Below are 17,640 nucleotides of genomic sequence, written 5' to 3'. Positions count from 1 at the left end.
GGCCTATCTGCATGCATTGTACACATATACATTAAAACTTAATATTTAATTAGGGTATTGGGTTTATGTTTTGCTGATACAGGCTTTAAACAAACTTGAAGACCTTTCGAAGCCTTTGGGTTTTCTGTCTGTCCATATAATAATCGTATTTCAAGCGTAGGAATTTTGGCTTTATAGGACATGCTTATGTGTAATTGTCACATTATATAGCAGGTTTCATGTACATGTGAATTATTTACTAGTAAAAGCATTCTTGATTGTCTTTTTAAAGATTTATGTCAATATTCTCAATAAATAGATATCTGCAGTGTTGCTCTTTAAGGTGCCTGGGGCTTAGGGCCCGCGGCCCGTTTTACAAAAGGACTTACGACTTAAGACCAAATTCAATTCTTCATATAATTTTCAATTGACATTATATCATAAATTATTTTAAACTTTTTAAGAGGAAAGTGTTAAGAAATTTTTACACAACCGTTTTCAAAGAGAATGATTAATTTTGCAGAATTTTACAACAACCTGAAGTTTTTTGGTCTTAGTCTTAAGGTTTCGTCAAAGGTCAACATGTCTAAAAATTATTTTTACAATAGCTCCAAAACTATATGTGGTATAAAGTCAAAATGTTTACAGTTTATAGATATATCATTGATTAATAGATAGAAAGTATCACTTGATAACAAAATTTTATAAAAGCAATGTACTTTCGCTTTCACGTCTTAATATTTGGACAAAATAAACAGGGAAAACAACTTTCCAGAGGCTATCCAAGTCCAACTTGCCCTTCATTGATAAACATATTTTGTTTCTGCAGTGATGGTTTTCACTAAAAGCATAGAATTAATTAGGTGCATTTCCTGAAAAAATATGCATTTTAAAAAAGATTTTTCTCAATTCAAATATTTTTTCCAAGTATTATTTATCAAGTGATACTTTCTATTTGTTAATCAATGAAAAATTGATAAACTGTAAAAGTTTTAACTTTATACCTCACATAGTTTTGGAGTTATTGTAAAAATAAATTTTTGGACATGTTGACCTTTGACGAAACCTTAAGTTCTTTTGTAAAACGGGTCCCTGAACCCTCTAATCAGAGAGATAACTCTTACTGGGGTAAATGACTACAGTCTGTCTGAATTTAGCCTGGAATATGGTTGGAATCTAGCAGGAATTGGTAAAGTTCTTGCGTCTGATAGACATTTCCAGCAATAAGCGCCACGAGCTCGGACTCGTACTCTGTACTTCGATATATAAGGGGCCGTATAAAAAGTTTTTAAAAAGGGTTATAAAGCTATAAACGAAGTATTGCGTATCTCAACTAAAATAAGTAAAACCCGAGATTAAACAAACATTAAGATAATATTTGCTATCTAAATTCAAAATAAAATCACCGATTTTGAACCCAAATAGCATTCCTATATTTCTATACATGTAGGTTAAACTGACTTTAAACTGTTTCGGAAATAAATCGCCTATTGTTTTAAATTTCGGATTTCTATGTAATGCGATTGATTTAAATAAAAATATTGTGTTATTTACAGGAAAGTCCTATCTTTATATAAAGTAACAAAACAAAGAGAAAGATCATTATAATTTCAGTTAGTCTGAACTTATGAAAAATACTCCATATATGACTTTAAATGCCACAAATTACGTTGCTTTATCTAGGAAACAGTGTTTTTGTTGTTTGTAAGTAAATCAATTTTTTACAAGCCCCCTAAACATTTTGAAACAACTGTCAGAGTCAGTGTGCGAGTACGGTCTCGAGATCATGGAATCTGGAAATATCTATTAGGCGGAGACTGAATTTAGAGATTTCATGCCTAAAACAATAACGACATTTAACTCTTGACGCGACATTATCCAGACTTTTTACTCCCATGTTCTTATTGTGATATCTAAAAACTTTTATATCACTAAATGTTGGGATTTCTTAGTAGTACTAGTATCCGAAAGTCTCATGTTGAACTCGTAAACATCTCCTCTTCTAAAAAGTAAATCCCACGAATATTGACAACCAGACATTTTCTCCCATAAATTGTGGAACATGGAATATATCCCATAAATAATTAACAATGGCAAATCAATCATCATATTCTTTGGATATATTCCTACGTTTAATTATTAACGATGTATTGATGAGAACGATTCATTGTCAATATTCATGGGATTTTTCCCATTTGAACAAGCAGAAAATATCGCATCTGACATTTTTACTCCCATGGGAGAAAGGTTGAATAGTTGAGGGGACTGAAAATTCCATAATTCTCCTATATAGGACTTTGAGTTTTTGGATTTCATATCTTTAAAAAGACAAGAGGCTAATGGGCCTTCTAGGTCACTTGAGCATCATGCAACAACTTTCTAATGATTGAATTTGGTTCATGTTTCAAGGTACAATGTAGATGCTATGGCATTTACAATTGTGAAAGAGGCACCATTGCTGATCATTACTTTACACTTAGCAATTGCTTAGTTTTGTTACTTAATACCCAGAAGCAGGGTAGGGGAACAAAAACTGCATTTCAACTTATCAGTAATATTCAGGAATAATCAGTAGTGCCCTACATGTACCATACATGAACCCCCGAGCCTAAGTCCAAGCATTGCACAATTTGCGAAAAGGCATCCATGCTTATAAAAATTGTTTGATTAATAAAAAGGAGCAGATTTCAAACAAAATTTATTTTCAGCATATAAATAGAGCCCCCTCCCCTCTATGGTACCCCTGGGGCCAGTACATAAAGTTGTGGAGCACGACGACGGAAGAAAACGGATAGCAATAGGTCACCTGAGTGACTCTCATCAATATCAAACAGCATATGGAGTTTGATGATAATATCTAAGTTTCTTTGAAACTGAGCTTTGAATTCAAACTGAGCTAAATGCAAAGTGTGACGAAATGATAGAAGACGGACATAACAAACACTATATACCCCGCCATTATTCATGGTGGGACATAAAAACCAATTTTAGCAATACACGATTTTATACCTAACCTATTATGCTACAGTTTTGCTTTATATTTAAGGACATACGAAGATTGTCCGTAAAGTTCGTGGACAAGCTAAAATTTAAATAAAAATGTTGTCATTGCTATATATTATTAACATTTTTATAACCCTTTTCCTAAATATGAATAAAAAAGTGTAAAATTATATTAAATTTTAAAAATATAATTAAAATTATGGCTTCATTAGCAGACTTAAGATTGTGACCCGGGGCACCGCAAAGTTTTTATTAAAAGTTATTTATCACATTATAAATTTCATTTGTATTTCGTAATATTCCGCGGAAATTCGGATTGCTTTTACATTCTGAGGTTGACAAAAGTGAAAACATCAATCCTGCAAAATTTGATGGTTCAGAGTTTAGAAATGGCTTAGAAATCGAAGTTAGAATATGTTGAGGCATTGTTCGAAAAAAGAATGAAAAGGTGGAGCAGAGACCAGTGATAAAATTCTGCGTAGACATCGAAAAAAAACGCCAACAGAGACCCATAAATGTTGTAAACAGTCTGAAAAAAAATGTAAATTAAGCCGTTCTGTAGTATTTAAGTTGAATATAAAATTTTCGGACGAAAGGAACAGTTTACAGGATAACATGCATGAAGGACGACCATCATTCCAAGATTGCTGGGCTGTTAAAATGACTTTCGTAACATGAATTTGCTGTATTTTAGTACATTAAGTCATTTATCCGCATAAAAGTTTGGTAATTGACATGATTTGAGACAGGAAGTGTTATATATTAATATGAAATCTAACATTTTTTTAAAAACATTTCTGATGACTGTTTAAAGCGACATAAAAAATAAACTGAGTTAAAGGGTGACTGTGTTGAGAAAAGTTACAAGTACCCGTATTAAGTTTTTGACGTCGGATGACGTCAAGGATTTTCCTTTTAGTGCTCTGAGTATGACTGTGTGTCTTTTTGTCCCCCGCTTGAAAAGTGGGGGATATTAATTTGGGTTTGTCCGTCCGTCCGTCCGTCTTTCTGTCTGTCTATAACGCTTTCGTTTCCACACGATATCTCGAGAACCCTTTGAGCTTTTGCATTGAAATTTAGCATAGCAACTCCCTATGGACTAAAGAAGACCCCTATTGATTTTGAGGTCAAAAGGTCAAAGGTCAAGGTCATAAATAAGCAAATTCTGTCTGTTAAAACACTTTCGTTTCCACACGATATCTCTAGAACCATTCGAGCTATTGCAATGAAATTTTATATAAAAACTCCCTGTGGCCTAATGAAGACCCCTATTGATTTTGAGGTCAAAAGGTCAAAGTTCAAGGTCGTAAATTTATACATTCTGTCTGTGTGTAATACTATCATTTCCGGGCGATATTTCAAGAAGATTTTGAGCTTATGCAATGTAATTTTATACCAAAACTCCCTAGGACGTCTCTCGCCCCTCTCAAAGTGCCCCGCCCCGTTTGTTTTATTAGTATTTATAGTATTACATGTCGCTATTTTTAGCGCAGGGGCATGAGAAGAGTTATTGCGTATAAAACAGGTTCTCGGCGGACTTTATGTTCTTATTACATCTATTAGAACTGTTTAATAAAGGCTAAATAAATCAAACACCATGGATTGTGTAAAATTTTGAGAATACCTAACATGAAAACATGAATATATACATGTATGTGACTTTAGTTCTGCATTTACTTCATATTGGGTAAAGCGATTCCGTGGTCCAGTGGTCATGTGTCTCGCTTCAAATGTGAGAGGTCCCGGGATCGATTCTCGGTCGATCCTTTCTTTTTTTTTTTAAAATACTTTTTTTTACTATATGATAGTATTCAGCATGTGAAATGAAAAATTTATGAGGTTATAAAATCATTATTACAGTGTGATAAATATTCCATATAAAAAGAATCTTCTATACACATAATAAAGAATAAGCAATCAAATCTTTGTATGCATATTGACATACATGTATTTTATTTGCTTCAGTATACATGTATACATTTAATAATTCTACAAATTTAATTCTTTACAACTTAAGTCAGGGGGATCCGACACCCCCCCCCCCCCTTCCAGGAACTGCGCATGGTTTACTTTTTCCCTAAGCGGGGGACACAAATTCTCTGAATTAGCTTGTTTGTATCAGATTAAATTATAACTATTTGTGCTTTATTTTTGTTTAAAATTTGCATATGTATAAAATGAAACATCAATTTAATGAAAATAATAATTTCATAAATTTAATCAATGTTTGTTAGTAATTATCAATGTTGTCCACAAACTTGAAGACAACCCTTGTAACAAATCCCATAGCTGGAAATATTTTAAGCCAAAGTTCAAGTGTTATCAATTTTAAGTCTGTATCAGAAAATTTCATCGAAAGCAACAGGAGTCCAGAATACATGCAGGAAACGAAATTTGATAACTTGAGTTATATTGGGTAAGTAGGAAATTCAACATTTTGACGAAGTTTGATTCAGTAAGAAATTTTTCATATTTTCTAAGCTAAGAGTTACACATCATGCTATAACTGAGATACGTCGAAAATATTATATTCACTTGTCAAATTAAATTGTCGACGTCTGAGCTTGACCCCCTATACCTATCGAGAGGAAGTTCCTTGTCTACCCACACTTTGCACCTCAGGTTAAATCTGTGACTTCACACTAGTCTACACATAAGCAGAAAGGAATATACGCCACTAAAAATGGACTCCATTAGAAGCTCACAAATGTAAGTTTTCATGACAAGAATTTAAAACTCTAAAAACAATTTCTAAATCATCTGAATCAGTGTACATGTAATTTGTTGACAATAAAATTTGTTTTACCATTTTACACCACTGAATTTAAAACATACCCTAGACACTTTTAGTTATAAATGTCACTATTATAAAAAAAAATGAATGATTTAGTTGAGTTGAAAAATTAACTGATTCAGTTGAGGAAGTTTTTTTATTTTATGATTTATGAATGTAAAAATTCTTTTTTAATTAAGAGAAAATATGCACTGTCAACATTTCTTTTTAATAATACATAATAGTTTATTAAGCTTATCAATTATGATAATTATATTATATATTTACAAAAATTAAACATTAATTATATAAGAATATAAATTCCATTTTAATCATTCTCAGTACTAAAGCCATACAACGCATATCAGAGTCGGTGTTTGTGGGACTGTGTCGTGAAGTGGGGACCCCACAAATGGTGGCCGTGAAGAGAGATGTGATGGACATTAGTGAGATGGTGGGAAATCACGTGAAAACAAGTGATGAGATCTTAGAGATGGTGAGTGGAAGTTACAGAGAAGGAATCAAACTGAAAGGATCAGATATAGACACTATGTACTGGCTAAATAATCAGCGTGTGATCTGGGACTTATCTCAGTCTCAGTATTACAACACACACAGAAAAACACTGATCCTTTGTGACTGTTCCGAAAGTCCACCAGGATTTACTTTGTTGTATTTATTGTCACCTATCAAGTACATATTAATCCAGAGAGTGTGTGTTAGAATGTATAACAGATATTATGTTTCTAGTTCTAAATGCAGACAGGCCTCTTTATCTCAGTCATCATCACATTATAACCTTACTCCACATGGACCCTGTGTCAGTGGAACATTTGGACCACTTGAACTTGATTTTGCCTTCTGTTTTGTTTGTGACTTTTGGCCTCCCTCTGCCTCCTCATGGATAGACAGATGTCACTCATGGCCCCAGCCTCATGTTGTTGATGAAATAGTGAAAAATGGATGTCACTTTGTAGCAATGGGACATAAGCTAGGAAATCATGAAGATCATGAATGGAGAATTTCTTTCTCCCAAGCAGAAGAAAAACTTGTGTATGTTATGAACCACTGTCAGTTCTTAACTTACGGCTTACTTAAATTGATCTTAACAGAAATAATTAACAATGGAGTAGGTGATGATGATAAATTACTGTGTTCCTATCACATGAAGACAGCAGCTTTCTGGGTGATTCAACAAAATACAATATCTCACTGGTGTCCTCAAAATCTCCTGGAGGGTTTCTGGGTCTGTTTTAAACTCATCCTCAAGTGGGTGTATGAGGGGGCCTGTCCTAACTTTTTCATTCCAGGCAACAATATGTTTCTGAGTAAAATTCGTGGCGTCAAACAGCACCAATTATTCATAAGACTGTACGAGTTGTATGAGAAGGGTATAGCATTCCTGCTATATAGTCCCTACATTAGATCTTGTATTATAGATGTCCTCTATAACCCCAGAACCTCCGTCTGTACAGATGATCATACTCTGATTTCTGAGGTTGAGTTTGATAGAGATCTATTTGTTGAAATACAAGGTCATTACGCGCCACCACTCAAATTGGGCAAACAAAGATGCATTAGATATCTACATACAATAGCACAGATGATAGGTTCACTCCTCCTGACACATTATCAAGTCCTCAAGCTACAGAACATTACCGCTGTGGTCCTTCAGTACACTGCTTTTGTATTACACATGGAAACTTGCACATCTGACAACAAACTGAGTTATAGAGCTAACAAAATGTCCTGTCACATGGTGAAATTAGCAGCCAAGTTTGGTTGTATCACAGACATATTGTACATAGCCATGTATTATTACAAGACACTTAGATACAGGGAAGCTTTATCTATTATAGAGATGATGAAGTTCAAGTTAGCACAGCCATATGTGATGCATGGGTTAAATGTAGATACAGAGATGTATAATGAGGCTGTAGGGGGACAGTCCTGGTCTACAAAGATGAGACAGGCTGTAGCAGGGATTGTCAAACTTAACAATGATATCCATTACATCAGTGAATTAATACCTGAACAACAGTCTGCTCTAAAGAACCACTGGTCTTTATTACATGTACCACCCTTTATCTTATTATACATGCTAGAGATTTTTTGCTACAGACAAGTAGACACAATACGAGCACAATCAGCTCTAGATAATTTACAGACCCTAGTTCACTATGACCAGGGACAGATTATAACTTTACTATCTAGAGACATATCGTGGCAGATTCTAGGGATCTGTCAACAGTTGACAGGGAACCTCCAGGCTGCTCTGTACTCATACCAACAATCTCTCCGACAAGAATCATTCAATAGAATACAAACAGCTACAGAAATGAGAATACAGAGTTTACCAATGGATTCCCTTAATTAATTAAATGTCAGATGATATTTGTAGGAGTTCACGGATAGAGATTTATCATTTACATATCCTCCTCTGATTTCATACTTACATTTCTATATGTTTTATTACATGTATTATAAAGCTAATAACTAGTCTATAATAAAATGAAAGAGGCACCATAGCTTATCATGATTATACACTTAGAATGTATACTCTAGCTACTTTATACCCAGAGTTAGATAAGAGTAACAAAGAGAAAATGCATTTCAACTTTATAACCATTTGTGCACTCCACCCCACAGGAACCACTGACTCTAAGGGCCACATATTTCAAAATCATTTTTATCATAAATTTTATTTGATTAATACCACACAGCAGATTTCATTCCATAAATTTATTTTCAGACTATACCCCTGACCCAGGGGGCATGAAATTAACCATTTTGCTAGAAGCACCTTTCTTGATCATAAATAAATAATTATACAAAAATCATTGGCATATTACCCAGGAGCAATGTAAAAGATTTTCGAAGAAGTAACGGAAAAGATTTTCGAAGTATTCATGCATTTTCACTATATAATCATTAGAGTCCAGGCACGTAGCATCGTTTTTGAAAGTGGGGGGGGGGGGCAACCAGAGAAATTTTTTTTACTTACCTGAAAAAGTTGACAAGAAAAAAAAAAAAAAAAAAAAAAAACGAAAATTAAAAGTTGCCCAAACTCGAAAATCCTACTTTTTCAAAGCCAACTAACTATCACTTCCAATTTTTTTCGTACAATCCTTGATATCACTATGCAATGGTTATAAAGTGGGGGGGGGGCAACCATCCTATCAATGAATATTTACTATAGAAAAGGTTATGTTGGGAAAAAAGTTGGGGCAGGCCCCCCCTGGCCCCCCCGGTTGCTACGTCCCTGGAGCACATGTGCTTGGGGACAGGACCCTTCCCCTCAGTATGTAATGTTCGTACATGTATATCACAAAAATTCAATTCACGAATTCACGAACCCTCACTTCCAATATGGAAGCCTCTCCATAAAAAAAAGAACAACCCGATTAATTATTTGGAAAATTTCTTAACAATATCAAACATTTTTTATTATTGTTGTTGCAGAATACTTAAATTATAGTAACTATTTAAGGAATGAATTTAATAGCTACCCATGTTATATGGTATAAACTGGGTAAACCCAGTTTATACCGTATAAATGGGTAGCTATTAAATTAATTGCTTATAATTTAATTTTCATTCATTTGGTGTAAGAAAAAAAAATGATTGTTCTAACAAAATGACTTCAATTTGAACAAAATTTGAATGTAACGTCAGGCGGATTGATACGTGTTTGACGCAAGTCATTGTGACGTAGGCAACCCATTTTATACGATATTAAGTAAATTTTTTATCCAATCAAATACAGCGTTAGAACCAGATGTAATATTATTGATAATAATGTTTTATGCATACATATGTAATTTCCCATTTCTGTGGTTAGAATGTAGAGATTGTAGTATATTTCATGTATATATCAGGTTTCAGAGCTAGGACGTTATGTAATGCATAGTCTCAGGTTTTGGGGCTTTGCGTTGATTAGTCGTGAGCTAACGTCGGATATATCACGTGATTGTTTTAGCTGGTGGATGCTGCAAGTGTTTGTACACACCATTTTTTGTAGAAAAACATACCCTCCACCACCCCGTACAACCGTCCCTTAGGTTAAACTTTACTTTGGAATGTATTTTGATAATTTTGTTTGTCTCGTGGCCTATTGTTTGTTGCCACCTTATTTTTCAGCTTAAATGTTTGATATATTTGTGTTTTTTGAGTATTGTCATGATGTTATTTTAAGTTTTGGGAGATCCATAACAAGGTGTAGATACAAATTGTAGAAAGTCATAGGATCTCCCAAATTTCATGTGTTTCATTTGTGTCATTAATAAATGACATATTTACAACAATACTCATTCTTGGTTTTCATTTAATCTGAAAAATAACAGAGCTGCAGGAAACTTGGTTTTAAATTTGCACTATTATCATATGGAAGGCATAAATTAAATTATTATTTGCTAATGTGTAAATACAATTCGGTTGTCAAACTGTTATAACCTCCTTTCACCAACCCATTTGTTTGCTTGTCAAAATTTTTCAGGTGAGTTGTTTGTAATTTTTGTTTGTTATACTTTTAAAAATTGTTACATAAATTTACACTTAAAAGAATAACCTTTCTTCTGTTTTCATAAGTCAAATAGTCAAATAAATAGCTGTTTGACCGTGGAGCGAGATGTTGAACCTTTCGATGAGATATTGCACCATTTACGTCAAAGTGTGGGCGGGTTCAGCTGTCAGAACTTTACGGAATTGACAGTTTTTCAATGCAGTGAGGGTTAACAAAAATTTCATCATGATAATATCATAATAAAGAGTAAAATGTATAACAAAACATTTATCGAATGTGTTCTCTAGATCTGGCAAAACGTGTTTTGTCGACCCCTTGAACAAAACTATTTGCCTTCGGCCTAATCGTCTCGTGCAAACAGTTTGGTTCTTGGGTCCGACAAAACGCATGTTGCACTCGAACCCAGTCTATGAATGTATAATGCTGGTTGCCTCAGACTGATTCTGGTACAACAACCCGCCATGCTATGTGTTCACGAAACTGCGAAAGGGGGAGGGGTAAAGGGGGTAACATGTTCTGAGGAACTGCACATAGCTGGGGCAAGGTAAGGGAGGGGTATCATGATAATGAAATGTATATATTGAAGAAATATTTTCGTATTTCTTCTTTTCAAAGTTTGTGGTTCATTATTTTTGCATTGACACTTCTCATTTTATTTATCATAGACATACATTTCCAGCGCTTTAGGTAATATGCAATCCAGTCTCTTCTTCAGCATTCATTCTGTACATTTACCTATGTGTTTTAACCTCAGATTATCCAAAATATTCTCAATTAACATACTAATTCGTTTGTGCCCGAAGATGTGTTACTATACTGAGTATATGATAAATAAATAATAAATTGTGAACCTAATCGTGAGTATATACTAGTTAAATTTAACCCCCTTTCCAAAGAAAACGTCAAGAGGCGTGAAGACGCGTCAGAGATCTGTCTTTTTCTTATTAAAAAAAATGATTGATATTATCAAGAAATTTTCCATATTATAAATCTGGTTGATTTTTTTTATTGAGAGGCTTTCATATTGGAAGTGAGGGTTCGTGAATTCGTGAATTGAATTTTTGTGATAAACATGTACGAACATTACATACTGAGGGGGAGGGTCCTGTCCCCAAGCACATGTGCTCCGATGATATATAATCCAATGGTCATGTAATCTAAATTGCTGATTGTTTTCTTGAACTGATAAAGCCACAGAAAAAAAATCTTTTTTCGTAACTTCAGATTAAATAACCAAACATAGATTTATAGATATCTACGAGTAATAAAAAGGTATTGGCAGTATAAAAGAGATGAAAACAACACCAAGTATATGCATTTGACTTTATATTGCGACTCCCCCTGCGATGTGCTTTCCCATAAACGTTTTCTCTTGCTGTTTTAAGTATGAGAAACCCTACCCAAGCCGTAGATTGTGCAAATCATGCATGTTTTTACTACCCGATCAACGTAAATATGAAAACTGTCAAATAGTTTCGAAGTATTTGAGAAAACTAGACGTATATGATAGCCGGACAGATGACCACGATAAAGCTTAACTATTGCCATCTTCCGTGGGATATTTGTTTTTTGTAAATACATCGTATATATACCAAAAAAAGACGTGACGCACATCTCTTCTGACATCGAAGTGAAAATCTACTTCCCAATATGTTGAAAACGACTCCCCCATACTTTTTAGCGACTCCCCCGCGTTACCCGTTGTATACAGTGTGTGCACTCAACATATAAGTTGTAATTTTTTAAGAAATAAAATCCCCACCAACTTTCAGTCTAATTTTATTTTACCCTCAGTTTGTAGAGGGCAAGCAAACAATATTATAATGATGATATCAATTAAAATTATCCCTGTCATTAGTTACATCTATTACTTTAGTATTTATTATGTTTCTATATATATTACACATGGGTATGTCGATCTGTACATGTAGTATGTAATTATTATATAAAAAATAATAGAAGTCATTGGAACTGACCCCTTCCCAATCCGATAAAACATATGTAGTATAAATGTGGTTTAAACGCAAGCAACTCCCAAATGTTAGATATTTGTGTTTTTTCTTGATTCTATACTGTAAGTAAGAATGACACATCCTCTATTAATAACTATTTAAAATGCTTTTTTTTAATTTTCATTTTTAAATTACAATATTTATGTGTGTTAAATAATTGGTTTTCCCAACAAGCCGATATCGGTGAAACCATTGTGACATCAATCTTAAAATTAGAAAAAGAAAACAAGAAGAAATTAGACCTTTCCTTAAATAAATATACGTACTGAAACGCTTACAAACACTTAAAATACTTGAGCATAAGTTCGGCAGATAATCTCTGAACAATCACATGATTGTTATAAGTACTCAGACGGAAGTATATAAAAGACACTTTTCGTCCAATCCATTCAGAATAGAAACAGTACCTTCCAATATGTTAAAGAAACGTGTGTTTTTCAGTTTTTATTTCACTTTTCTTTTTCAATTTTTCAAAGTGTATAATGTTTTTTCACAAGGACTTTATGAGGACAGAAGGAAATTTCAGGGACCTTTCACAGAGAATTTGAAAGAAAATGTCTGTACCGAAAGTATCAAAACATGTGGTATTCTACTAAACGTATATCAGACCCTGCATCGATTAACAACGGAAAAATTAGTTAAGGTGCAACAGTCTGGAATAAAGGACGAAAACACAGTTAGTTTGTACAAAAATAGGTCCCGAACATGCCAACTTCAACTGAAAGAAATGGAAATTAATGTTTCGGAGTCTTTTAATACAATTGATTCTTTGAGCAAATTAAATTTGAATGCAGTTCTTAAAGTACAGGAGCTTCAATATAAAATGAAAACAAAAACCAACAACATACTATTAGCAAACAAATCCCTGTCATTTTGTGAAAAGAAGTTAGATGGATGTACGTTTAACCTTGCAAACACAATTCTTCTTCTTCAAACGACAAATGAAACAATTAATAGCGCAATCGAAAAAATGAAACAAAAATCACTTGAACTGAACGCCGAGAGAGCAAAAGTAGATGCAATTAACGACAGTTTAAAACAATGTAATAAAGTCCTAATGGAAGTAAAAACTAATGTCACGGATTTTTCCGAGGCCCTTAAATTAGTGGAGAAGACACTTTTCATACTTAAGAATAAGAGCTTGCAGTGCAATTTGACACTTTATTAAACTTGAACGAAACATCGATAGAGTTACAGTCTTCTAAAATGGATAAACAAAACTGTTTGAATATTCTTGAAATACAGAATAAAACAAACTTAGAAAGTTTCCAAATAATTTCAAAACTGAATAATTCCTTGAACAGCTGTGAACATAGCCTTGATATTTGTAGAGGGAACATATCTGAATACATGCTAAATATGTCCTCAGCTGAGCTCAAGCATCTGGAAATAATAAGGTCTCAGAAGAATATTACGCAAAGATTAAAGAATGAGATTTTTTGTTTGGCTGCATTAAACGATAGTTTGCAGAGATGTGAAGAAAACGTACAAGTTGCTTTAAGAAACCTATCTGAATATGACGTCATAATCTCTACAATGAATACAAACTTATCCACTGCCATATCTTCATGTTCCAACGAAACAAGCGCATTAGAGGGCAGATTACAGAACTGCGAATCTTCACTTGAATCAACCACGGAAGATTTCTCTGAACTTGAAATTCAAGCCAAAAGAATCAATGTTACTTACACTGAAACGCAAAGACTCCTTAAGAAGAAGACAGAAGAATTCGAGCGCAACTAACAGAATATAAGTCTTTGCTCCATAAATTGAAAAGTGTTCCTAAAAGTAAGTTTAAGCTTGTAATATTAAATTGAAAAAAAAACCAAAACATTGTTCATTGTATAATTTCGTTCAGTTTCTGGTATTATTTTTATATTTGTCATTCATTTTACAAGGAATGATAACCTGGACCGTTGATGAACTGTGTAGAAACCTTCCTAATTTCGTGTTTGAAGACAAGGAGCTATGCCCTTTTTTCTATGGTTGCAGTCAAAGTAGGCCATATCTTCAACAGTCTCCGTATCCGCAGTTGTTCTCTGACACCAACGCGAGATGTCAAGATCCGAGCACTGTAAACTGTGGAGACAGAAATATAGCGTATGGTTGTAAGTAGAATGAACATGACAAGGTTTATACATTTTGTATTTGTATTATCTGAAACGGTCTAAGGAATATAATAACAACATAGAGGACAATTTTATTTGTAATCAAAGTATTGATAGCAAAGTTCTTTATATTTATATGTTTGAAATAATAACAACAAAACTTTACAGTGGGAAATAACCCCAGCCAAATTAAATTAATAAGTCGGAAGATTGCCTGTTTAGTGTTTGAAACCAAGCGATAAAAATGTAATTTTGCTCTTTATAATTTAATAATAATAAAACTACTAATAATAACAATAATAATACTAATAAACTCTGGGAATCATAAATATTTCAAACGTTGACCCGTAAACCACTAAACCGCAAAATTCATAATAAAAGTAACATTAAAAGTTTCTCTCTGATATGATGCTTGAATAACTGATCTTGAAATAATTCTCAGAAAGATACATAAGCTGTGGCACGAAACAATATGTTTTAGGTTTATATATTGAAAGAAAAATGAACCGTAGGGAGAAGTTTTAAGTCGAAATAATTTTATTTTACCTAATGTATTTTGATTCCAAAAGCCTATTTGATTTTGCCTCATTATTCAAGAGTTATTGAAACTCATATAAAGATACCAGTTCCCAACCCCTCCAAGTGGAAATTTAAATTTCTCATTATCTTCAATGTTTCTTTTGCGCATCCGTCACAGCCTTAATTAATTCCCTCTTGCATGGAGTTTATCAGAGAGTTCATTCTTTAAAAAGGGATATAAGTCAATCCTTTCAACAGGGCAAACCTGGGTTTAAAGAGACCAGGCCCAAGGATCATGAAACAGACTTAGACTTAAGTCAAAATTTCAATTATCTATAAAATCTTTAAAAATTGTTAAAGGAAACTTATAATTTGCATACAACAGCAGACTGATGATACAAAATCGGAAGGCATTTTCATTATGGGCTGCTTGACCTCTAAAAAAAATTAGCAGCTAAGGCATTTTTTGACTTAAGCTTAAGATGCTTCATGACCCAGGGGCCAGCTTGGGTATTTCGAACCCTATCTTTCACTAAGTCCAAGAGATGTTCATTGAGAAAAGTATGGACTTTAAGGAGATCAGGCGAATAGATAAGTTTGAGAGTTTGAGAAAACAGGCGGCAGGATGAGTTACCCGAGCCTGACGTGGCTCTGTTTCGCGTCAACATCATTGTCACGTTTGAATAAAACTATTCATGACCCTTTCTGACGACGGTTAAGACAAACATTTTCTAGCTTCTGAACAACAATCCATTGTTGCCTGTATTCTTACACAGGCAACGCAAAAGTTACAGGATTGCAAGAAATGCATATAAATTCTAAAAAAAAAAAAAAAAAAAACACAATGTACTAGGGGTGATCAAAGAGTTCGCGAACTAATTGAATAACTTCCGTAAAAGAAATGATATGGGGTTTCAGCATTAAAAATGTTTCAAAGTAGTCCTCTCCTATTTTAATACACATCTGCAATCATTCTGTCCATGCGCGGATCACGTGATATATGCGATCACGTGACGTGCTCTTTAGCGTTCTGTCAGAGAAGCTTAACATTTTTTTCGGACTCTTAATACTTCTTACCTTGCAAGTTATTTTTTGCAACAAAAATAGTACATTTGCCAGAAATGGCCTAATCTCTGCAATAGTGTGGGTGGATAATGATATCCTTTTGCAGAATTAGCATGGTGACCATCAAAACCCAAATCTTCTGTATTTTGAGCGTCGTTTATTTCATGTGAATAAAGTATGGGTGCCCTCACTTTATCATATCTGATATGTTTAAAGTCTAAAGTTAACGATATTTTAAGGATTTGATAATTATATTATTGTAAAGATATTCCTCTACTTTTCTAAGTGAAAGTTGGCGATCTTTCAAATTAAATTGCCTAACAAAGGACATGTCTCTCTCCCAGTTTGCTTTCACCGGGCAACAGAACAAACATCATTTTTAAACATCTCCCTTCCTTCACTTAAGCAATCAATCCAATATCTGACAAAACTTATGGCAAGTCTTTTGTCTTAATAAACTGTGTACAAATTATTATTAATTTCTACATAGGAATTTTTAAGATACACATTTAACTTCACAGCCGTTCATTTCTCGAATACGACTGAGTGAACCATTTTTTGTCACAAGTGATCTACCTTATGACGTCATTTTTACATTGTGACGTCAAAAACACGGGACAAAACGTTCCATTGCATATTTTATTTATAGAACATGTGTATGACTCTATGTGTGCCAAATTTCATTCTGATCTGAATTGCGGTTTTGTAAATATAGAGATAGTTCGCGAACTTTTTGATCACCCCTCGTATATTCTGCAAACGCATCATTTGTATAAGCATTGACAAACGTTTCGTCATCAAGTTGAAGGTGGTTTTGGCTTTTTTAGCATTTTCCCTAAGTTACGTCATAAAATTCATGGATGAGTAAAATTTCTCAACACTGATTTTAGTGCACGTTAACCAGGATTCACATCTGACAAGTTTTTGTCATGCGGCTAAATTTTTATCACTTATAATATTTCCCTGCGTTTCTTTTTCCTTACAGTTTATAAAACTTTAGTGTTCCACTCACCGAAAAGATGTATCATTTGACAAACTCTTTCACATTATAAGTACGTTTTTAAAAAAAAAATGGAGCGAGAAAAATATATGTATCAAAATAAAAATATTTCAATTTTGCACTTTCATAACATATACCGTATAACGGGTATTTTCTGCGGTTGTCCAATTTTTGCAGAATTTTGCGGATAGGACAAAACCGCAAAAATTACAATCGCAAAATATTTAAAATATGCATTCAGGTATTTTATACATGCAAGTATGATAAGTGGTATGTCAGCAGACTCACGTGTGGACTTGTCTTCGTACGCGAGAAAATTCTGGTGACATCGAAACTCCGATAGCTGCAAATAAAATATGAGTTTTTCTTTTTTTCACTTTTCAATTTTGTGTTTTGTCTTGAGACCGTAATTAATATTACTGCTTGTGTATACAACATGGTTTGATTGTCTCGTGAATTTCATTCAAATCAGACGACTGACAGTATTTGTTACACCTCAATGCGCGTGACACGTGCGAGTTTTGGGGTGGTTGATTATGCAACTGTTTGTTTTATCTTTAAGTGAAACCCCCAACTTAATTTTGGTAGCAATTAATTTTAAGTGCATTTTAGATTATGGCTTGGATGTAGAAGTAACATTGGAAGACTTACAATCAAAA

The 17,640-nt window shown here is 33.7% G+C and overlaps 1 protein-coding gene across 1 annotated transcript; it reads left to right on the top strand.

The window, feature by feature from the left end:
- Window positions 1-5,548: 5,548 nt before the first annotated feature.
- Window positions 5,549-8,369, top strand: LOC134253291 (uncharacterized). Its single transcript, XM_062735806.1, has 2 exons — window positions 5,549-5,691; window positions 6,098-8,369. The coding sequence occupies exons 1-2, from the start codon at window positions 5,666-5,668 to the stop codon at window positions 8,130-8,132; spliced, it is 2,061 nt and encodes a 686-aa protein (XP_062591790.1). The 5' UTR covers window positions 5,549-5,665; the 3' UTR covers window positions 8,133-8,369.
- The last annotated feature ends 9,271 nt before the right edge of the window (window positions 8,370-17,640 follow it).

This window comes from Saccostrea cucullata, unplaced genomic scaffold, assembly GCF_032062105.1.
Source record: "Saccostrea cucullata isolate Sc308-1 unplaced genomic scaffold, CSIRO_AGI_Scuc_v1 ctg1475, whole genome shotgun sequence".
Lineage (NCBI taxonomy): Eukaryota > Metazoa > Mollusca > Bivalvia > Ostreida > Ostreidae > Saccostrea > Saccostrea cuccullata.
This window is presented reverse-complemented; position numbering and strand designations above follow the sequence as displayed.

Bases quoted from the DNA above. Each gene is read 5' to 3' on its own strand.
- LOC134253291 (XM_062735806.1), top strand. From the start codon at position 5,666: ATGGACTCCATTAGAAGCTCACAAAT. The intron at 5,692-6,097 runs GTAAGTTTTCAT...AATCATTCTCAG, and splicing joins TCCATTAGAAGCTCACAAAT to TACTAAAGCCATACAACGCA.